The sequence below is a fragment of the Oenanthe melanoleuca genome, chromosome 8, assembly GCF_029582105.1.
Source record: "Oenanthe melanoleuca isolate GR-GAL-2019-014 chromosome 8, OMel1.0, whole genome shotgun sequence".
NCBI classification, from domain to species: domain Eukaryota; kingdom Metazoa; phylum Chordata; class Aves; order Passeriformes; family Muscicapidae; genus Oenanthe; species Oenanthe melanoleuca.
Window position 1 is genome coordinate 25,839,440 of NC_079342.1, and position 22,906 is coordinate 25,862,345.

Here is a 22,906-nt window from a genome sequence, read left to right on the forward strand (position 1 = left end):
TGAAAGACAAAGTGTTCAGATTTATTTGGAAATTCACAGTTTCTAATGGCACTACAGCTCTGTAGTTACATACTCTTGCTCCACAACATTGGATGCTGCACTCTGGTGGTATGAATTTTCTTCACCCAGGTTTGACATCCTTCTGAATTCATGTTCAACACGTCTGGTTCATGTGCTCTGACTGGCTAATTGTGCAGATCAACTCTGAAAGTACATCACTTTAAAGTACTCATAAACTAACAAGAAAGCAGCAAAAAACAAAGGCTTTAAATAAGTCACATTACATACAATACCCAGGAAAGGCATTAGATCTGTTAAAAAGGGTACCACTAAAAGTGCTCAATAAGTTAACTTATTTTGTACAACGTGAACCTGTAACACCTGCCAAAAGGAATAACCCTTTTGTTCCACTCACTCAGAACCACACTCAACAGCTCAGCAACCACACATCCTATAGTATCCAAATACACAGTCACAGTCAAAATAAAAAACACTTGAGTATGAAATACCAGCCATACCAACACTGCACATTTGTTAGCCAATACAAAAGCAAATGTTAAGGAAACACCTGCTGTGAGCCAGCCCCAAGGCTGAGACTCCCAGGCTTGGCAAACTCCAAGAATGCAGCCTCACATTCTTCAGCACAACAGCAGGGAGCAATCCTCATGCACTTCTCCTCCAGAGAGCTGCAGCAGGCCATTCAGGTGACAAATGCATTCCTCAGCCTCAGATTCCATCACCAACAGGAAATCCTGAAGAGCCACCGTCACTGATTTTGCACATCAGAGTAAGCTCCGATTGTGACTGAAGGTGCAAGTAAACACAATTATCATCCCTGGTGAGAGATTTTCCTCAACAGAGTTTGCAAAACAAGAATCTAGTCAGGCAAGTCCATCTCTTGGTATTTTTACAGTATCCAGTCCACATTACTGAGTCCAGCTGAAGGCCAACACATGTCCCTTTACAGCACTGTAGTGTTGCATCTTCAAAAAAAGCTAGAGAAATTACAAAATAAATCAAATGACAAACAATTGAATCTCCCCTCTTCCAGTGGCATTATAAATAGACAAAAGGCACATAAATATGGGAAGGTGCAAGAAATAGGAACAAAGCTAAAGGAAGAGGATTAGGCTTTTATCCCTATTCCACCCAACAAACTGGGTTTCAAAAAATCTCTGCCCCAGGAACTGTGAAAAAAAACCTTTATAAAATGAACCCTGCCCTCCCTCCCCCCCACCAAGCTGTTCTCATAGGAAATTATCAGCCTTGTAAAGCTGCAGCTTATAGCCAAGATTGACACAATCCCATCTATTTAAAAAGGCAGAAACCAAATTTCTGAATACTTTCCAATGAGTCGAGCTCTTCGTCTCCCACTATCCTCCCACAGAATACCACAGACTGTTCTCAAACGAACAAACACTCTCCTGTTTGAGAAGCTCAGCCAGCTTTAGATGTGTCCAGAGACTGTCGTGACACCGAGTGTTCCCACTGTTATATCTTTGTTTCCTTTGATTATGTCATGCAGGCTTGGCATGGACCCCGACTTAGTCTGTATGAGAGTTTTTATGAGCTTCCCTTGGTCTGAAACTTTCGACCGTCTCCGTTTGAGAGCCCTCTTCTCAGTTTTTGTCTTTTGGCTCTGCCCGTTGCACAGGCTGGTGCACGCCGAGATGCCACAGAAATAGGACTCGTCTGACTGTGAGGAGGTCTCAGAGCTCCCTTCTGATGGAGGGCCCTTGTAGGAAGAGTGATAAACCTCCCCAATGTTAGAGAAGTCCCTCTGGTTCGTGAAGGGCTTCCTTCCTTTGATCTCCCCGTTGGCTATCGGGTGCAGGGGCTCTGTTGTCGGCTTAATAGTCTCTGGTTTTTCACTTTTGTACTTGCAACGCTTTTTCTGAAACCACAAGTGAAAAAAAAAATAAAGAAATGGTAAGGTTGCGGAAGGCAAGCAGAGCATCCAAGCCAAGCCTAGGAACCAGCAGGGAGAGCAGCTGAGGAAGGACACTGAGATGCTCAAGTGTGTCCTGAGGAGGCTTGGAACACAAACCCTGTAAAGAATGGCTGAGGGAGCTGGGGTTGCTCAGCCTGGAGAAAAGGAGACTCAGGAGTGACCTTATCACTCTCTACAGCTCCCTGAAAGGTGGCTGTGGTCAGGTGGGAGTTGGTCTCTTTCACCAGGCAGCACTGACAGAACCAGAGGACACAGTCTCAAGCTGTGTCAAGGGAGATACAGGTTGGATATTAGGAGAAAGTTTTTACAGAAAGAGTGATAAAATACTGGAACTGTCTGTCCAGGGAGGTGATGGAGTCACCATCCCTTGATGTGTTTAAACAAAAACTGGATGTGGCACTCAGTGCCATGGTTTAGTTGAGGTGTTAGGGCATGGGCTGGACTAGATCTTGAAGGTCTCTTCTGACCTGGGCATTCTGTGAATTCTGCACCCCACCTGCCAGCACAAACACCTCAGCCCCACCAGCTCCCTCCCCACAGGGTGAGATGGTACCTTCTTCTCTGGGGAAAACTTCAGGGGCTCCACAATGTACAGATCCTCTGCATCCACTGTAAGAGAGAGCACAGACACTCAACAGTGCTGACACTGCCAGCTCTAGAGCAACACAGTCTCAACTAAACAGCAGCACGACAAAATATTCCACTGAGCAGGCACATTTTTCCCTCTCTCCCTTTGTAAGTTAAGGAGGCACAACACAAACACTGGAAGTGAAGTCAGCACACAGAGAAATTCCCCTGTGTGTCATGGCAGCTGCCAGTGACACATACAAGAAAACTCCTGGCTTTCTCACAGAAGAAGTGCAAAGAACAGGAAAAAAAAGGAGTCTGTGTGTGCTGAAGTCTAGGAAAAACAAACTGCTCCCAGTGTAAGAGTATTTCATGTGCAGCCTGCCCTGACAGCACAGATGTGCACCCACCGAGGCAGATGTCCACACTGACCTGAGTGGGGAGAATGTGGGGAAAGTGTCCTTCTGAAAAGAAAATAGTCTGGGCCTTAGCTAGTGCTCATGCCAGCTCAATGGTGTTTGATTCACAGAACAAAAACCTGTGAAGCAAGTTTGCTGCACCCAGAAGAGCTGTGTCAGCAGCACACTTGGTAGTTACCATGATCTGCAACACTTGCTTTTGCATGACACTCATGGCTTAGGAAATCAAAATTCAGTTGTCCCAAATCTACCATGAATACTGCAAAAATCAGATCATTCCTCTTACCCAAGCCAAGATAAATGGTCTAAGTTTTCTTACTGAAGTTGCTAAATTTGAATCCTAAATATCTGCCAAGTTTCAAACACAGGCTATCAGGACTTCAGAAAAGTAGGGCACTCAAACTTCCCACGTCTGGCATTTCCAAGAGAAAAAAAGAAAAAAAATCTACTTTCTGCAAGTTTCACATCTTTGCAGACCTGAGTGCCTGCACTGATTTCTCTTAACCCTCAAAAAACCATCTGAAGAGAAGAATACCTGCAGCAAAAACTGCATTTAAGGTTTTAGCATAATTCAGCACAGTTCTATGAGTATCTGGTAACTTGCTCACAAACCATCTTATCTTACAGAACACATACATGAACCACACACATTGTGCAGCAGTAAGAGCAGCACCACAGACCAGATATATGACATAAATAATACCTTCTTTACCAGCTAGCTGAAAAGACTGGGATCTGACCAGTGGAAGGGAAGTTCTTCTTTTCAAATTCATATCATCATAGGAAGAGAAACACCTAGGAAATTCCAGAAAGCTTTTTAAATACATTTTTCTCAGGACTCAGTCATGTACATTTCTCATGAAAAATCATTCTTGGCAGAAAGACAGAATTGTTGAGGTACCCAAGAAAGCCTGGCTAACAGACACATTACATGTTTGCTACAAGTTATCCAGGCATGTTTTTCAAGTGCATTAGCCCCAAAATGATCCTAAGAGAGTGTTGAGATTGAGGGCCCTGAGTGTGCAGAAAGACTCAGTATTAAAACTGTCAGTGCCAGCAGATTTTGGAAATAGAAGCTGAAAGAACAATTAAGTTTCAAATATAAATACATTACCTTTTGGGGCTAGGGTAGTGATTGCTTTTGGGAATTTTTGAGAGGTAATCTTCACAGAACTGAGAAGGGCCCCTGCACCGCTGCACAAAAAGCACCAAGCCCAGAATGAGGCAGAGAACCAGAGAAATCACCAGGTAAGCCTGGCGGTCAGAAACCTGCAGGGATTTGAGACACCTGTTACAGACAGAACAATTCCATGATACTGCCATTCTTGTGTTTTGAGCTCTAAAAGACATGCTGTGTTCTCAACTCACTTTTCTTTAATTTCACTAAACACTTGCTCATATTTGAGCAATTTTTCAGAGATTTGATGCAGTCCACTGGCTGTGCAGCATTCAAGGAGTGAAGGCTGAATCCCACAGGCTGCTAACAGGACAAGATTCCCCTAATAATTCCTATATTAGGATAACTACAGAAGCTGTCACCCTCTGCAAAGAGCATCCAAACCTCCCTGAAAGAAACACACTTCCCATAAAAAACCATGCTCAGAAAGTAACTTCTCTGGTTCACAGCTGACATGCATGCAATACTATGGCAAATCTAAACTGTGCTTTTTATCAGCTGACACTGCAGTACTTCACCAAATACCATTATAATCATTTGACTGAATGTGATTTCACTGACCACAGCACTCAAACAGGAGCTTGGCCAGCCAGGCATCAAAGGAGGAGTCTCACCAAGTGTCAGCTCCAGGGAGGTCTTTGGCAGTATGCACAGAATATAAAAGATCATGTTTATGGTATTGCTTGAAATGCCAGCCAGGCAGAACATAAACATTTGAGAGAGAATGTTCCTAATATTGTTGCCAAGATTTCCCTAAAGATGACAACAGCCAGTGGGGGAAGGAGAAGGATGCCTTGGCTCAGACTGCAGTCATGGGGGCTAGTGGGGCTACATAACCATGACCAATTTTGCTGTGCACAAACAGCTCCTGTTACTCAAACCTGCAGCTAGAAGTTTAGGATAAAGCAGGCTGAAAGAAACACTACAATTTAAAACTTCATTTGCAGACTCTGTTCTCTTCAAACAGATGTGTCTATGCATCTATTTCCCCTGAGCTGTGATTACCTCACGTTTCAGCTCCGCCACGGTGGCCGACAGATTGGAAGCCAGCTGGGTCATGTTGGTAAGCTGTGCTTGTAGCAGCTGGATTGCCTCTGTCTGACGCTGATCCTGTGGTGAACAGAGTCATGGGCACACTGTCACTGGCCAGGTTCCCACTGTCACATGCACTCATGGCTACAGAATTCTGCTCTGACACAGCAAGGCACTCAGCACCACACAGCCTGTCCAGCATTGTTTTCAATGCAGTGTTCATGTAACATTTTTATTTGTCAGCTAACATCTCCTAATGTGATGCCAAGTGCATTTCATTAGAGAGACTTCTGCTGTCCTCACCATGGGCAGAGTGAGCAGGCAGCTCCACACAGGCACTGTCAGGAGGCCACAGAACACACACACAGCTGCCCAGGCACAGCTCCAGCCTAAGGCTGATGCACAGCAAGGACAGGAACCCAGACTAGCCAGGAGCAGCTCCTTCCCAGCTAACAACTGCTCCCTGGGAAGAGCCATGACAGGACTCAATCCTATGAGAATTTAAGGAAGTGGACCAGGACACCAGGGAAACTAACCTCAGACTGACCAGCACCAATACTCTTCCAAGAAAAAAAAAAAAAAAAAAAAACACACAAACAAACCCAAAAAAAAAACCACAAAAAAAACCAAAAACCAAACAAAAAAAAAAAAAAAAACACTACACCACAACCCAAACTCAACCCAGAAAAGGCAACCCATGAAAGTTGACATTTTCTTCACTGTTCACAAATGAAGAAACTCCAGGCCTGGGACTGTACTTCAGAAACTTGCAGACAGCTTGGGATCAAGTCTGTTATGTCACAGCTGCTTTAGTGAAATGTTTAGCACAGCAGTTACTGCTTTATTTCACAGCTGCTCAGGAAAACCAAGACAGCAGAGCAGGGAAAATGCACATTTTAGAGAATGAAGTCAAGTTTTTGTTCTGTGCACTGCATTTTTAAATGCAGATTTGGCCTAAGCAATAACTGTACTCCTCTGCCTTCCCACAGGCTCAGTCTCTTCAGCAGCAGGGAAATTATCTACTGAGACTTTTAAATCAGATATGAAAAACAAACCAAGTTTAAAAAACTGTTTTGAGTGCAGTTGCAACCAAGAAGGGTTGGAACTGACCTGGATAACTTTTTCATTGACAAAGACATTGAGGAGTTTTAGCCATTACCAGCTGGCAACTGATCTTTTCTTCAAGTACGAAATCAGAATCCAGAGCTGAAAATGGCTTTATTCTGAAACAACTGAGAACATGTCTAAAAATCTTCCTATGGAGAAAAACAGGGAAGCATGGAATGGATGTTTTAAAAGGCAGATATATATGAGGACTTCTGCACCTCTGTGCAACTCTTTATTAAAAGTGAGCCTAACTAGGAAAACACCTCAACACTCACACCAAACTATCATACCTGCTCTTCTGCTATTCTTGAGGTGTTCTGAAGTTTTATTATTGTTTTATTGAAAGCCTTCTGCATTTCTTCCATTTGTTTTCGGTACCTAAAACAAAAAGTGTTTAAGGCTGAAATAACAGTGCACAAAACTCCTCAGAAAACATGACTATGCCAGGAAAAACCTTCTCTTTTACCCAAAGAGCTTTATTTAAACATCAAGTGGTACTTACTTTTAAGTTTCACAAATAAAACTGATGTGATTTTTGTTTTGGTTTCCCCCCCAAGGTTATGGTCAAATCTATTTCAACACCTTCAAGCTTAGTGCTAATTTACTGAACTCCCTCTGCACAGTAAATGTAACTGTGAGCCCCTTCCTTAGAGCCAATTCTGAAATGGGTACATTTCCCCATTCTCCTGTAGCTAAGGAACACCACAGATAAACACTAAGACAGACATTCTTCACAGGAAGCTCTTGGTTCCCTCTCCACAGCCACTTATTCAACCACAGTTACTACAGATAACAGGGTACTTTAAGTGGAAACAATTTAATAATAAAGGCATTGTAGGTCTGTGACATTCAGTTGAACAGTAACAAGGATGTGCCCTTTTGTAGAAAGAATGATGGACAGGATGAGTGCCTATATTCTGACAACACTTCATCCTTTTAAAAAACCCAAAATAAAACAAACAAGAGTAACTCCAACAGCCACCTAGGCTTGGGTCCTTCCTTTCCTCAGTTTAAAGCTTTAAGCTGAGACTACCCCTCTGCCCAACCTGCCCTGTACTTCACAGGCTGGCCCCAGCAGCCCTTGCCAGGCTCACCTCTGACTGAGCTCCTCCAGGTAGCGGCTGCTGAGGGACATGTTCACTTCCAGGGCCTTGATGCGGTTGTTGAGGCGCATGAAGACGGATTCCTTCTGATTGGATCCATGCACTAGGTTCCCGTTGGCATAGCCCAGCTCTGTGGAGTTCTGCAGCTCAGCATAGAAATCTGTGGCTGTTCTCTGTGGCCCCCCTGAGACTGGAATGGCCAGCAAAGCTTCCTCTGCTGCCTGCTCCTCCTCCTTTGTCTCCGCAGATACAGGAGACTCCACAGGAGGCACCACAGGTTTCTGCACTTCTAGAGTGCTCTCCCTTCCCTCCACAGCCTCGCTGGCTGCCATCTCCACTGTGCTTTCAGGCTGCACAGCAGTCTCTGTAGGCTTTGCAATCACTGGAGCAGCAACAGTCTCTCTTGTGCTCATCTCCTTTACCTCAGTGGCCACACTGCTCTCGGGGCTTTCTTCCACCACTGAGCTCTCAGCCTTCTCCACCTCAGTGCTGAGCTCTGGCACATCCACCTGGGGAGTGGCCCTTGGTGCTACCTGGCCTGAGTCTTCCTTTGGAGGCTCCAGCACCATGTCTGTTGTGGGGGATGGCTTCACTTCAGAAGTGACTTCCAGAAGGAGGGATGGAGAGACAGTCTGAGGATGGCTTGGCTCCAGCTCAATGGACTCTGTGGTCTCATTACTGATCTCCTCATGGGCTGCACTGAAGTCAACTGCAACGACAGTGCCCGGGGGTTTCTCAGCTTTGCTGTCCAGCTGCTCGGGCAGAGGCTCCTGTGCTGCTGTCTGGGCAGACTCAGGCAGAGCTGGCTGTGGCTGCTGCACATCCACAGGGTAAGGTGGCCTCTCCTCACCTCCAGCTTTACTGTGCTGCCGATGCATGGCTGCTGCAACTGAGCACCACTTGAACAGGTACTCAGAGAAGGTGGAAATGCAGCACACTGCTGCCATGTCACAGCAGTACTCCTCTGTCTCCAGTTCAAACCACGCTGCTGCTTCCTCCTCCTGCTCATCACTGGACAGCAGAGTTACTGTGGACTGGCTTGTATCCTCTTCATACTCTTGCATTAGCTGAACAATTGGGCTTTCTTTAGTCAAATCCACCATTAATTGCTCTTTCTCTATCTGTGGAATATCTGTAGTAACAAGTCTACAACAGAGTTAAAGACAAGGTGTTAATTCAACAGTTTTACATCCCTGCTCTAGAAGACTATTTTCAGTCTTTCAGAAAATTAGCAAAGCTTAGTCCAGTGACCAAAGGCCAGTCTTGAGACCGAAATTCTGCAATTCACCATTTTCTCTGGTGATTTTCAGTCCCAATAAGCTAACAAATTATTTCAATCTCTGCCTCTTAAAACACAAACCTTCTCAATTAGATACTGCCCCTTCACTCAGCCCTGAAAACAGTCACCAGTTCAAATCCCTTTTTTACACAGCAAGTATCTCACTCTGCTGATGCAACCCTCAAATGCAAGAACCACAGCATTCCCAATGACCTTCCTCAGCCTCACAGCAAGAGTGATAGAAAACCATAAAATCACTAAGTACTGCACAAGTCATGTCTTAATGTTTAAGAGTAGGGTCTTGGCCTTAAGCAGGCCAATTGTCAGCAATTGTAATCAACTGAAAAACAACAGAATCTATATAGAATCTCTCAAGCTCACTCTGTACATTTGCATACATGTTTTTATTAACAGAAGTCTACCAAAGTATAAGCTTCTAAGCCAGAATTCTGTCAATATAATTTAACTGAAGTTTCAGCAATACAATTTACATTCCTAATTAGTCTCCCTTGCAGGAGGCCACAAAACCTGGACCATTATTAAGCCAGTTTCTGTGTCAAAACAAAACACATCAGAATGGAAACAGCTATAACAGACAGTAAAAACCACTAAATTTCTCTGGTTAGTGCCATTACCATACTACAGATTTTACCAAATACCTGCTTTTTCCCTTGGTTAAGTCTGCATGCCATACTTGAACATTTTACTACCAAGGACTGCAGACTGGCACATGTTTGTCTTTGCTTGGAGCACATTACAAAAAGCCCAAGAGCAATCACTTACTCTGGTGAAGGAACAGGTGTTGGTTCAGGCAGTCTTGGTGCATCTGTTGAAGTTGCAGGGGTGGCAGTGACATTTTCAGACACACTTTTGTTCCCAGCTGCAGGAAAGGAGAAAAATGTGATTAGCTGAGCTACCAAATTAATTGCAGAGTTATCCAAATGAAAGGCTACTGACAGTTTATGAGTATGTTGTGGACAGTCTCAAAAAGCAGCAAGTTAGGACTTTACAACTTGAGCTGGGTAACACAGACAACAAAGATCTCCAAAGCTGAACAAGCACATGTGTCATCTTTGTGTGGGTTTTCTTCTCAGCAAATTCAGCATTTTTGTTCCACTGTTCACAGCCACTAGATTCTATGACACTAATCAGGTGTGCCACAAAAGGTGAAAAAAGTCATTTAAACTACCATAGACCACCCAACTCCTCAAAAAAACCCCAAAAACTTAACAAAGAAATGCAAACTTTCCAGAATGCTTTTCATCTAAAAAAAAAAACTACAGTACCTTCAGTTTCAGATGACTCTTCAGTTTTGGCTCCAAGCATATTAGCAGCAATGTTCACCATACTCAGGATAGCATCTAAAAGAGACAAGAACTGCTCAGCAAGGGCACTCTCAGAGAGCCCAGAGATCAGCAGCACTGAGAAATTTGCTATTTTGCAATACTTTCTTGAATAGAATCACAGTGTAAAGACATAATATCTGGTCATTCTATTACACTGGAGACTGCTGTTTCTTTTAAAAGTAAGTGTATAAGCTAGAAACCTGCATTTGAAAACCTGTTCCACCACATCCACAGATGTGGCTAATACATATATTTATTTTAAGGACCTGTTAAGTAGAACAGAAGTGAATTCCAGGAGGTCCTGCTCTGTATCAGCACAGATATGAAATAGAGCTACACTTTGGTCTTGATAATGACAACAAACATAATTGCCAGGCTCATTTAGAAGCTGAGGAACAGGTAAAGAGCACTATATATTGTAAACACAGAGAAGCTGGCTTCATTTTGCCCATTTCTGCCCCAGCCACCAGCATATGGCAGTGTATGTCACATGGCCAAGGTCATCATGTTAGAGAGGCATTTGAGTAGCAATGACAAATTCCTTGGGATCCAGGAAGTCATGTTCAAAACTTTGGTTCTGCCTTTCCTCCAGAATATGTCAAAAGCTGCATTCCTGGTTTATTTTAATTTATCTGGGTTTGTATAATGCAAAAAGTCACAATAGTTCAAAGACACTAAACTTGAGCTATGGATGGTTTCTTATGAAAAATGAGAAAATGATGGAGAATGCAGAGTTGGTATAGAAACTTTATAATGTGGGAGAATGGCAGGACAGAACTGGAGGGTTCTCAGACATTTAATCTCAGAAGCATTCTGCAATATTCCATGAGTCTGAACCTTTGAGAGTGACCCACTGTTCTCTCTTACCCACTCTACTTTTAAGATTCAAAATGGAAACCTGTCACGTTTGTCTACACACATATAAAAAAACTCCACCAAAAAACAACACCCACAAACTCTACTCCTTCCACAAGAGGAGCACTGACCACCCTGACAGAGGGAAGGTCTCAGTAACAAAAACCCACCAGCCAGAACTAAACACTGGTCACTGCAATGTTTCAGTGCATTAGAGAGACAGCTGAGCACCATCAGCAACAGGTGTTTCAAATCTTTTAATCTTAATCTTAGCTTAGTAGTCTAAAAAATTAAATGGAAAGTCACTGTATTTCTCAGACAGTGAGTATAAACTTGCAATACTGCCCTTGCAGACAGATCATGTGAATATGCATCACCAAGTCAGCTTGAAGATAGAAAGTTTAGAAGCCACAACTAAGAGATAAACAGTGTCAGGAAGAATTTACTGCTTTATCTCATCTTTGAGAGGCACACATTTAGAAATAAACTGTCTTTTCCACCATCTATTTCCCTTTAGAAGACTGTTCTAAGCTGTGAATATATCTAGCCATGGCCTTACTCTCAGAAGACAAAAATGTTCCAGGAAAAAGTATGAAAGATTTCTGTAGCTCTGATCCACTACAGGATGAAAGCAAAGTCTGACTCCAAACAGCATTAACTGAGTGCAAATCTACACTAGAATAACAAATCTTCATTAGCTGGGACAGAAGGAAGAGTGGTACAGTGCAAGAGCTCCCTAGGAATGGTGTGTAGAGATGATACTACCCTGAATAATTCAGCAGTGAAGGATACCATTAAAACTAAATATTCAAGGACTCTCAGCCAAGCAAACCTTACACATGGAGGCTTTCCAATGGGAAAAGTGAGAGGAGACAGTCAAGAACCTCTCAAAAAAATACACAGCCGTTATGAAGAACATAAATCACAGTATTCACAAGAACCCTTCTCAGAAACAGTATTCTCCATCCTTCTCTCCCCCAAAGTTGTACAAAATAAATCTTTATATTGCTTCCCATACATTAAACATTTTAATTAAACACAGATTTTCAGCTTCTAAATAATTAAGGTTCTACAACACTTTAGTACTGGCCATTTACAGCCCTATGGAACTTTTATACAACTTTCAGTAGTCAGAAAGCTTAAGTACAGAAAACAAGTTTCCACAAAATAGATATCCTTACAAATTGAAAAATCATTTTTAGAATGCTAAGATACCCTAACTCCAAATTTTCAATTATTCTAATGAAACTAAAGAATCAAAAATTGCTTCAGCAGAATATGAAAGTTGTAGATGTTACATGACAAAATGCCATTCCACTTTGAATCTTGTTTCAAGCACAGGATTCTAATAAATCATACTTACTTGTAGCAGAACCAAGAAGATTTTTTGAAGATTTTTCTTCCCCTGTGTTATAATCCAACAGATAATCTGTGTTTAAAGAAGAAAAACTCGTGACTACAAAAATTCTATCACTGGCAAAGAATATAAACCTCATGTCAACTTGACAGTGAGGAAATAAAACTACAGAAAGCTTGAGGTCAGATAGTACAAACTGAAATGGACACTAAGAATGGAACTGTTTTGTGTGAGCTGCTTTATTTTAGTACTCCTTTCCTACTGTCAGCACATGAAGAAATTGTCTATTCTGCCAAATGAAACAGAGAATTATTGCTATCATTTTAAAGCAACCTTCTACATAGCTACATTTAAACACTTTGTTTAAAACTTCAAAGGGCTGTTGGACAAGCCCAGAAATACTGAAACACTGTCAACAAGTAAATTTAACAGTCAAATCTTTCATCATATGCAGGAAGTGATGAGCCACCAAGACAAGAACAAGAGCTGTCTGAATGGCTAAAAATGCACAAAAATATTTGCTTACCATAATCTTCATCAAACAGTTCCTGTCGTTCCGACTGATATTGAGAATCAGCTATTTCTTCATACTCTTCAACCATGCTAGTACCAAATACTCTATGATCAAATTTTTAAAATAAAAAATTTACATATTAGGAATGATGTGACATAATTGATTAGCAGTATTACCTTTATGTAACCTTAGTGTAAATGAGATACAGTAGTTGGTTGCAGTCAGTTAAACCAAGTAGCAGGGATGTTTACTTATTTTCTTTAAGCTGTATGCACAAAGAAATAAAACAAGATCCTGCTTCTCATACTAATTCCCAAGAGTCTTCTCTTCCTTTCCAACTAAAACCTAGACTTCCTTGTCTTTGGCTTTCCACAAGCTCTTACACCTCCTCTACAGTTTTACCTTTGACTTGCTTTAAGAATATCTAAGTATTAGGAATATCTGCCTATTCAGAACTACCTCACTTTGCATACCACATTCTCTTTGACCTCTTCTGCCAAAATTGAATCAAATCAGTCCAATTTAAAGCAGTCTCTAAAGATATGGTTTGACTTCTAACACTAGAGACCCCAGAAGTTCAAAATCCATTTTTTAGGAGCAGTAGAGAGGCTGATGGTTCTCTGAATAACAAATTCACAAGTGCTTCTACTCAGCTATTGCAAGCATTACTGACTGCATGCACCTGTGGTGCCAAAAACACAGCAGCCTCCAAAAAGCTCTTTTTAGCTCACCACATTTTCCCTGTTCTGCTTTGTCAGCCTTGAAATGCTCATGCCCTGCTCTAAAGCTGCTCAAGGCTCCTGTTTCCTCCTTCCCTCCCCCTGCAAATATAAACAATTCCTTACATACTGGAGAGGCAAATAAAAAGATTCAAAGCTTCTTTAAACAGACATGAAAGACATTACACAGCAGGCAGGTCGGGCAACTACTTCAATCCACAATACTTACATGGAACTGCAACTGAAAATTGCAATTGTTGCCCAACTGCTCTAAAAAGAGACTAATCCTCACTGCAAGGAGGTAGAAAGACTAAGCAAAACACAAAGTATTACCTTATAAGACTTAAAGGACAAAAATGTTCTGATCCAAAGTGCGATATCAACTCCACCTAAAGAATAAAAGGTACTTAAAATAAAACTCCAAAGACCCACAGAGCCAAAAGTTCACTTGACATAAACATTCAATCTTGATATTGCAAGTTTTGTTCACTCCAGGGAGTTGCAGCTTGCCCACAGCAGAAAAGCCCACAGATTTATTCTTGCCATGCATTAAAGAGCTGAGTCGAGCAGAGAACACCCCCAGCCCCATGCATCCATCACTCCACAAGAAGAGGTTGCTAACCTTTATGTACTTGATGAACATCTGAAGCGAGACAGAGGAAAGGAGAAAAAAAAACAAACAAACAAACAAACAAAAAAAAAAAGTAGATGTCAGTACAAAGGCTGAACACATGCCACAGGCAACTACAGAGTCCTGCTGGGTTTAATTCACTATTATAAATGCCTAAGATGACAAGCTGGGAAAGATTAATTTTTAATACTTCATCTGCCTTGGGTACCAAGATTCCATTTAGCCCTTGTACCCTGCAGACTGAAGGTAACATGCAACAAGTGTTTTATTAAGCAACTGAAGTTATTCAATTTTTCAGGGCAGCATGACTGCAGATAGAATACTGAAGTGTGTTAAATGTACTTAAGTGTATTTTTCCCCTCAAAGAACACAGACTACAGAAAGTGACTCAAAAGGAAAAACAAACCCATGTAGCATGCACTCTATATGTACTGCTGCTGCTCCAATTCACTATAAAATACTTCAATTAGCAGAAGCACAACTGCAAGAAATAGAGCAGCTGATGACAGACTTGGGAGCTTCAGACACCTGTGTATTTCTAGTGCAACCTTGACTACACACTGATATTTATTTAATTTGAATTAATTTGCAAGTATTTATTAAATCACTTTGCAGACACTATCACTGAAGAACTGGAATCATCTGCAAGTGAGACCATGACAAATAATACCACAAAAGCAAAAATCCCCTTGTTTTTGATACAAGTTCAGTAAGCCACTTCAAAATATTTGACTTTCGAAAATATTCTGGACTCATTCTGTAGATGAGATATATTTAGAACCTGCTTACTTTATGCACTGTGAAGTGAAAACATAATGAGAAACCTCTGGAAACTTCATCATGCTGTATTATTCAAGATAGAGCACTGCATCCACCAAGGGATTAAGTGCTGCAGCATCTACAGGAATTCTGCAACTTCAGTGACAATGGCAGCTACCTTAAGGCATTAATTCAGCCAGAAAATAGAATTAAAAATAAATGAAATCTCTATTCTGTGACTCATGCAGAATTTCTGGATAGAGAAGTTAGACAATTATCATTCATAGCTACTTCTTCATAAAGGCACAAAGCATAATTAAGGAGCACAAACTAATTTTTTTTTTTTTTTTTTTTTGCAATACCATAATTGGAAGATAACACATCACTGAAGAGGACCTAAAAGGTCTGTATTTTATTTGAACTTAAACCTTCACTACAACTCAATATTTCCATAGAAGCTTTAATCCAAGTTCAAGTACCACATTAATTATTTATGGAGTTTTATTCCCTTTGAGTCCCCTGAGTAAAGATAGTTTGCATTAAGCTATCTTGAAGGTGGAGGTATCATGGCAATGCTGCAGTAGCAGTGAGCATAAATAATTTGCCTGAATCAGAATTATGATTGAATAACTAAAAAACTGCACTTGGAGTCTATTAATGAGTACCAAGATGCAACCACTTCCACTTTCAGATTCACTGAAGTGTACAGCACAACATGGTACTAAAATCTTAAGAGACTGTGCAGTGTGTGTATATATACATATATATGTAAATAGAAAGATACAGATATATGTATATATACATATATATATATGTAAAGCAGGTACAGCAAGAAACAAAACAGGTCGAGATTCTTCTGATCTTACACTCAGGGGACAGGTGGTTAAGTCAAATAGAACAGAACTTTGTCTAGATTTTCTTTAATTCAGGTACCATCTAAGTATGTACTTGGACTCAAGGGGCTTCCCAAGATACTCTCAATTACCAAAGTGAGCAAAGTAATCAGGTCATGATTATGACAAGGATTTAGTGCCCAGACATCCCCAGCTGAGGCCACTAATTAACCAAGGGCAATTAATGGTAAGGCAGGCTTTGATACCACATTTCTTGGGATGCTGTTACACAGAGGAAACCCAGCAAACCCTTCTTTCCCCGAGGAGCACGGACACTTTTGCAGTATTGAGTTACCTTAACATATTTTGCATACATCTGTTCATCCAGAGGAAAGCTCTGGACATTCCTCTCATCTCTGGCATGGAAAGTACCTAATTTAATCCATTTGTTTGTTGGATACCTAGAAAGGAAACAATGGAGTCAGGTAATGAAATGCAGGAACTCACTGTTTACAGCTATTTCCCTAAGTTTCTGCTAATGCCTTTCAAGAGAAGAAATATATTTTGTTCTTCCCAGCTGCAAGGTAGCAGCAATGTTCCCAACCCAAAACCTCAGCAGGAGCTTCACACAATGACAGCAATGTGCAAGCACAAAACCCCAGACAAATCCAATCACTGAATGCAGCCAGCCTACAAGGAAGACCCCCCAGATGAACAGTGAAGAACACAACACCTGACAGGTTGTATTACTGCAAGCAGGCAGTAGAAAACTGAGCAAAGCAGAGCTACAACTGCAACACAGAGCAAGTGTTCAAAGGTTCCAAGGCTCTAACCCCCACCTGCTTTAGGCATCTAAGAAGAAAAGGAGTTTTTCTGGTGCCCTTTGAAGTTCTGCTCACTCACAGACCAGAATTTATCTGCTCACTCCAGAAAGCAGTGGGGGAACAGCACTGCCTAAATCTTTGTGAAGCCACCCTCTAAGCAGCCATCTGGCCAACCTGTAGCACTCTCATCCCTTCCAATTTCTCAATAGTGTACTACCCTTTTTTTTCTTCTTGAAGAATTTGTGGGGTTTTGGACAGAGTTCAACATTGAAAACAGCTCAAATCACGTGAAAATGGTCTGAATGACAAGGGAGGGGAGAGCCCACAATCTCAGTAGCATTTTATTAAGGAATTTTATGATCTGCTATCCACTACCCAGTTGCTGTATAAATTCTCCTCCTTCATAAATTTTTCCTTTTCATTTTTAAGGTGGCAAAGGAAAAAACTGCTAACAACTGACAATATACACAAAGAAAAATCATGTGACTTCACATGACATTACACCTTGCACAATAACAAAAACATATACAGATAATGCTTCTTAAAGCCTTGCATCTAATAATTATTTCATTTTTTCATTCAGAAGGATGAGTTTAGGTAACATACCTGTCACTAATTGACACCAGAAAGTCTTTAGGAGTGGAAGAGAATAATTCATGATTTGCAATGTCAAACTGCTTTACTTGCACTGGTTCACAGAGCTCAACAACAAACCTTAAAGACAAAAAGTAAAATATTTTTTTTAAGGAAAGACTCTTCCTTCTACAATTACAGTCTTCAGCCCTTCACCTCATCATCACATCTATCACTGGGTATAAGGAAGATACTAATAAAATGTTGTGCCATAAGTATCAGTGGTAGTGTTTTTCTGAACATTTACTTTAATAACTCCAGGTAGCACCTGCAGCCACAAGAGCTTGATCCATCCTGTATTCAAAGGCATCAAGTCACAGAACTAAAAACTCAGGACAGCAAACATAATTTAAATCACACCTGAAGTACCAATTAACTGTTCTACAGTTATTTAACAGTAAGAGAAAGAAACCAAGAATCTTTATTTGAATGCTCAAGTGCTTTATCTGCCATAAGATAATTATGCAAAACTTACACATATTAAGATAAATAGAAATATCACCTTAATATTACTTCTCAGTATCAGAGCTAGATTTCTGTGGAAGACATAATAAATCATCTTGTGCTAATTCTGCCAGAGCTCCTCACACACACATTCCAAGGAGCAGCACACCAAGGTCAGGTCAGTCCCACAGCAATGGAAAACTGTCATCACCCCTGCCACAAACATGAACTTCAGGAACCTACCAGATTTTAGTGCTGCAAGGATTGAGCATATAAAGATCCATGTTTTCCATCAAAATAGCTGAAGTGCTCTGTAGAAAGAAAATATTAGTATTTTAAATGGTATGGTAGATACCAACAGCATCAAAGATTTTTTCCCCTTTCCAACAACAATTCCAAATTAGGTTTGTAGACTAGTACCAAGTTTCACAACTCTCTGAGCAAGACAATTATCCAGGACACAGTATGCCATACTTTGGGGCAATCATGGATTATTTACTGTGTGAGTTCTTCAATATAACTCTGTTCAGTTGTTTAGTTTCTGTAGGAAGTAGACTCTACTCCCATTTTCTGAATACATTTAAAAAGACATCAAGTTCTATAGCAATCCCTCTTAAAAAAAAAAAACCACTGATCACTGTTTATGTCCTATTTTTATAAATCAAAATCCCAATAAATCTGAACATAGAATAACAGCTTCACAAACCAGTGGTCAGTTTTAAGTGTACTTTGGGCTACTTGTTGCATAACAGTACACTAAAATAAAGCACACTAATAATTAATACATGCTTACCTTTGCCTCTGGATTTGCTGCCAAAATTTTGGCACCACACTCTACAGAGGCATAGTTATTCCTGTTTTTCTGGACCTTTTTAGTGGAATGCTGCCCACCAACAGCAGAAGGGTGCATTGACTGACCTAGGAACAAGAAAATATTGCTACTATAACAAACCACACAAACAAGCAGTATTTGCACTGTCAGGGAGCTTCTGCTCACTGCTTTTATATAATGAAGGCTATTAATTATGTAGTTCTAGCAGAAAAATGAAGTTCCAGGCTGCATTCCAAATTGAGACAGTCCCTCTATTCAGCTCTAGCAGGAGATGACAGTGGTCTGTATTTAGACCAAACTAATGAATCCTGAACTTACTCTTTTCTTTCTCCACTTCCATGACTTTCTTCTTCCATTCATCAAATGTTGGAATGTCTCCAGGGTCCTTTGGAGTTATTACTGATGTAGGGTCAATTTCTCCTGTCTTCTTAAAGTCTTTCTGCAAAAGAAAGAACCACCAATTGTGAATATTTTTCAGGACCAACAATGAAAACAAAGATGAACTTCAAAAAACAAAGCATGCTCTGATCCAGTCAAGGGCAGAGACATCATTTGCACCCATGTTAACAACTTAGAGCCAATGTAAGCAAGATTATAAGCCAGAAAAAACATGTGATGATTTTCTCTCAATTACAGATTATTTCACTGAAATACTGGCAATTTTTGTGGCTAAGCTCACACATTTTAAATAAAATGTAAGCCTTCTTCTCCAACACCTGCATTTTCTTCCCAATTTTTGCTTTTCCTCTTCCTAATAAAGGAAGGTTTCCCTTTAGCAAAAATGTTTAAACAATAATGCTTGCCACAACAGAATTCCAAAGGTTCCCTGGAATTTCTGAACATCTCAAAAACAGCAGAACGATTAAAGGAAGCATTTTTAGGTATTTCATAAATAAGGTTTTGGACTTGCCTGACAAAGCAAGAACGCTGCCAACTAAACTGTACATTATTCCATTTCAAGTCTTCACTTCTCTTTTGTACTAACATTTTCAGCATGCCCACCAGATGAGTGAACATTTTTTGGTACACATTTCAAGTGTACAGGTTATTTTGTAGACAACATATTAAAGGTATCTGCCAAGTGACAGTTTAAACATGATCCTAAACCAGCAAAAAATAATATTGTCATGGCCTAGGTCATTCTGATTTTAAAGAGTCTTATTACAAAAACACAAGCTTTAGGAAGTACCTCACCACCAGAGTATGAAAAAAGTCACACAGTTAAGCACAGAAGGCCAAGTGATACTTCTGGGACAGAATAAAAACACACCACATATTTTACCAGTGGTTATAACCAGATAGAGGGCATTACTCCTGTGTGTATTGAGGGGATACCAGCACTGCTTACCTCCCTTTTTAAGTTCTCTGAAGCATTAAGAGCAGATTTTTGCTCATCTGCCCCTTTTTCAGCTGCTGACACTTTGGACTCAAACTCAGATTTTGTCTTCTTTCCCTTGCCATGTGAAGATGATATGTTCTCTATATGCTGGCCTGCAAGGCTGAAAGTTTAAAGAGTATTAGGATCCAGAATCATGGTCAGCCACATGCAATACTGCACACACACAACTATGTAGATAAGCAAGCACATGCAAATGTTGGTTGCAAAGCCAGCACAGAAAAGAACAACTCCCTTTTAAGTATTCAGAGTCACACACAACCTGCTTGGATACTCACCTCTCAGGTGGACTGACAAAAGAGGAAGGCTCACTCTGAGGGTCAGCCTCAAGTGTCCCACCAATATCACAGTCAGGTTCTGACTGCTCAGCTTCACTAGAGCTGACTACAGGGATATCAGCACGGGGATTCTCTATTGCACTGAAGGGAAACAAACAACATGCTTTTTTTAGCCTTCTGATCGTACAAGGAACCCTGACAATCAATCACAAAGATATGTGAAAGTTTTAATAAAGCAACAGTCTCACAGAAATAATAAAGAAAGGAAGAATCAAGCATGCAGTACTTGTGGAATTGCATTCTCAGGTGTACTCATGGAAGAACAGAATCTCCTTTTCCAACCTGTTTGTCCCAGGAAGGAACTCAAAACAGGCTTCTCATCTCCCAGAACTCTCATCTAACACCTTACCAAACACTGCAATGGATAATTCTTCCCAGCATCACTACAAACCAACAACATCTTCCTAGTCACCTGGCTGCCAGCAATCTTCTTTTCCCTTTCAACAAACAAAACAAACCCAAGACTGAGTTCCCTCACTAAAAGCTCCTCATGTTCCCAAATCAAGAGGCAGCAGTCAGAACAGAACTTGGCTAAAACTAGAGGAGAATGGGGGGAGGAGAAAAGTAGAGCCAGCCAGATTTCCTTTCTACTGATTTATTTCTTCTTTTTTGCTGGTGTAATAAGAATCAGGTAACCCAGCAGACCATTATCCAAGCTGTACCAACAGCCCAAAGCAGCTCATCTGCCCACTGCTTCAGCTCCTCTCTCCCAGGAAGGCTGAGCACAGCTCATCAGACAAATCCTGAGGCACACACCAAACAGAAAGCCTCCCATCTGCTCTTCAGGAATGATGGAATGAGTGGGGAGAAGATGGACAAAGAGTAACTCTCAAGTGATAACTTCTGCCTGTCCTCTCCTCTCCAGCACAGGGATGCCTTTCATGCTGATCCAGGCTACAGCCACATCTAAGGAAAAGCTTTACTCTGCCTTCTAAATTTCCACATAAGCTTTCTTTAATGGAAGCAGCAAACTAGGTTAATCCAGTATCATGACAGAGCTGCCAAAACACAAACAGCACGTCAGCAACTTAAAAGGGGATCATTTTGGTTCTCTGACTGCTACAATTTATCAACAGCAGCAGCTGCAACCAACCCAGGCAGACAACTTCACATGAAAAATTTCCTGTGGTATAAAACAAAAAACTCATAGGTATTCTAAGACTTCTTGCTATGCAGCAAAATCTAACAAATATGAATACAAGAATTTATTAGCTAGAAACAGGGAGTATTTACCCTGTATGCCCCAAAATGTCTCCATTTGAGATGCAGGGTTTGGCTCTACATGCAACTCTTTGCTGACTAAATAAGGCTGACCACTACACAAAACTGAAAAGTTCCACATATTCTCCATTTCAGTGGGTAGGTGACAGTATGAATAATTATCAACTGAATAAAAGATGGGACAAGAATGAACTGAAATTCCTTGCTCTCAGGGTGTACCTGACTAGCCTCAAGTAACTAATTTTGGCAGAAGGTGAATCTAAAAGCTGTACTGTTCTCTCACCTTTGGACACCTTAATTTGCCTTAATTTTTAAAATGCATTATTAAGCCCACTTTGCACAGAAGGTTCCTTACTTCCAGACAGAAAGAGCTCAGATTATTTTTCAGTAATTTTTCCTCAGATTAGATTTAGGTAGAAAAGTCACACTCAGTGCTGATCAAAAAAGGATTCACTACAAAGTGAAACTTCTTTGGAATAAAATTCCTTTCAAAATATTTTGACTAAGAAGTTCTGCTTCTGTTTAGACCAGTAACACCAGAGAGAGCTGGGCTTTGTTACACTGTCAGTAATCAGCATCTAAACCAGCAAAAAGGTAAAAAAAAGTCTGAAGATAACAAATACAACTGTGTCTTTTTAAAGATCTTGTTTAGGGATGGAACTGGAGCACAGCTGGTTTGGCTATTAATCTGTTCATTACTGAGAGCTGAAGTGCAGTTTGAAATAATGGATCAACATGATTCTCTGCTACAGCAGGTCTGCCCTTTCTTCCTGTAAATGGCACTGGTGTCACAACACCTCTGCCCAGCATGAACTCATCCATCAGTGCTCCAAACCAAGTTTCTATTTTCATTTGTTTCACAGTTCAAGTCTTCAGAGCTCACCACTGCAGTATTCCCCAGCTATGGCAGCCAGACAATTTCCAACAATTACCAGACACCAGGCTGAATGTTTCAAAGAAAATAACATCCTGTCTCCTTCTAGGACCTGACAAAAGTAGAGCTTACAACACATTACATAAATAAATCAGTGGAGTAGTCCAAAAAAAGCTATAAAAAGAACAGGCTGAAGCTACATTCCAGTTCTGCCTTATAAAAACTGCAAATTTTGGAAGGCTTCCAATTGAAGACACTGATCAAGTACCAAAATGTGTTTAAGTGTTAGCCCTGGCAGACTAGGCAAGATCAGCCAGCAAACAAAATTTCCATATCTTTTCTATGGTAAAGAAATGAAATTTGGTAAAGCAAAAAAACTGAACACTTAAAAAATCCAAAACAAAGACAAGTCTACTTCATTTTCAATGTGATCAATTTTTATCTAACAAAATAGTTCATTTTTATCAGTCAGAACAAGACTACTTTCCTTAGAACACGTCAGAAAGCCCAACATGACTTTGAGAAAATCCTTGGAAGATGCACACATGAATTTCCTTAGTACAGTTCACATTTGACAGCACAACATCCCACAAGAAAAGGGAAACAAAAGGGACATGGATTTAGAAAGATGCCTGCAGCAGAGGCAGTTCTGAAATATACTGAGCACTAAACTACAAATAAGAGAATTGGCTATT

At 40.7% G+C, this 22,906-nt stretch overlaps 1 protein-coding gene across 3 annotated transcripts in view; it reads right to left on the minus strand.

Annotated features, from left to right (window-relative positions):
* The window catches only part of SUCO (SUN domain containing ossification factor), a 37,825-nt gene continuing 14,919 nt past the window's right edge, over nucleotides 1-22,906 (minus strand). Inside the window, exons 5-24 of one of the 3 annotated variants that reach the window (XM_056497680.1) lie at nucleotides 20,057-20,197; nucleotides 19,731-19,881; nucleotides 18,701-18,821; nucleotides 18,344-18,468; nucleotides 17,794-17,861; nucleotides 17,080-17,187; nucleotides 16,005-16,110; nucleotides 14,049-14,069; nucleotides 13,760-13,815; nucleotides 12,720-12,811; nucleotides 12,200-12,265; nucleotides 9,922-9,996; nucleotides 9,419-9,515; nucleotides 7,348-8,502; nucleotides 6,544-6,631; nucleotides 5,120-5,224; nucleotides 4,052-4,206; nucleotides 3,650-3,732; nucleotides 2,505-2,560; nucleotides 1-1,894 (exon numbers count right to left, since the gene is read on the minus strand). In XM_056497680.1, the coding sequence (XP_056353655.1) occupies nucleotides 1,448-1,894; nucleotides 2,505-2,560; nucleotides 3,650-3,732; nucleotides 4,052-4,206; nucleotides 5,120-5,224; nucleotides 6,544-6,631; nucleotides 7,348-8,502; nucleotides 9,419-9,515; nucleotides 9,922-9,996; nucleotides 12,200-12,265; nucleotides 12,720-12,811; nucleotides 13,760-13,815; nucleotides 14,049-14,069; nucleotides 16,005-16,110; nucleotides 17,080-17,187; nucleotides 17,794-17,861; nucleotides 18,344-18,468; nucleotides 18,701-18,821; nucleotides 19,731-19,881; nucleotides 20,057-20,197 (3,316 nt within the window). In that variant the 3' untranslated portion in view covers nucleotides 1-1,447. Of the gene's footprint in view, nucleotides 1,895-2,504; nucleotides 2,561-3,640; nucleotides 3,733-4,051; nucleotides 4,207-5,119; nucleotides 5,225-6,543; nucleotides 6,632-7,347; nucleotides 8,503-9,418; nucleotides 9,516-9,921; nucleotides 9,997-12,199; nucleotides 12,266-12,719; nucleotides 12,812-13,759; nucleotides 13,816-14,048; nucleotides 14,070-16,004; nucleotides 16,111-17,079; nucleotides 17,188-17,793; nucleotides 17,862-18,343; nucleotides 18,469-18,700; nucleotides 18,822-19,730; nucleotides 19,882-20,056; nucleotides 20,198-22,906 lie in introns of all 3 variants that reach the window. The other 2 variants (XM_056497679.1, XM_056497682.1) reach the window with 2 other exon arrangements.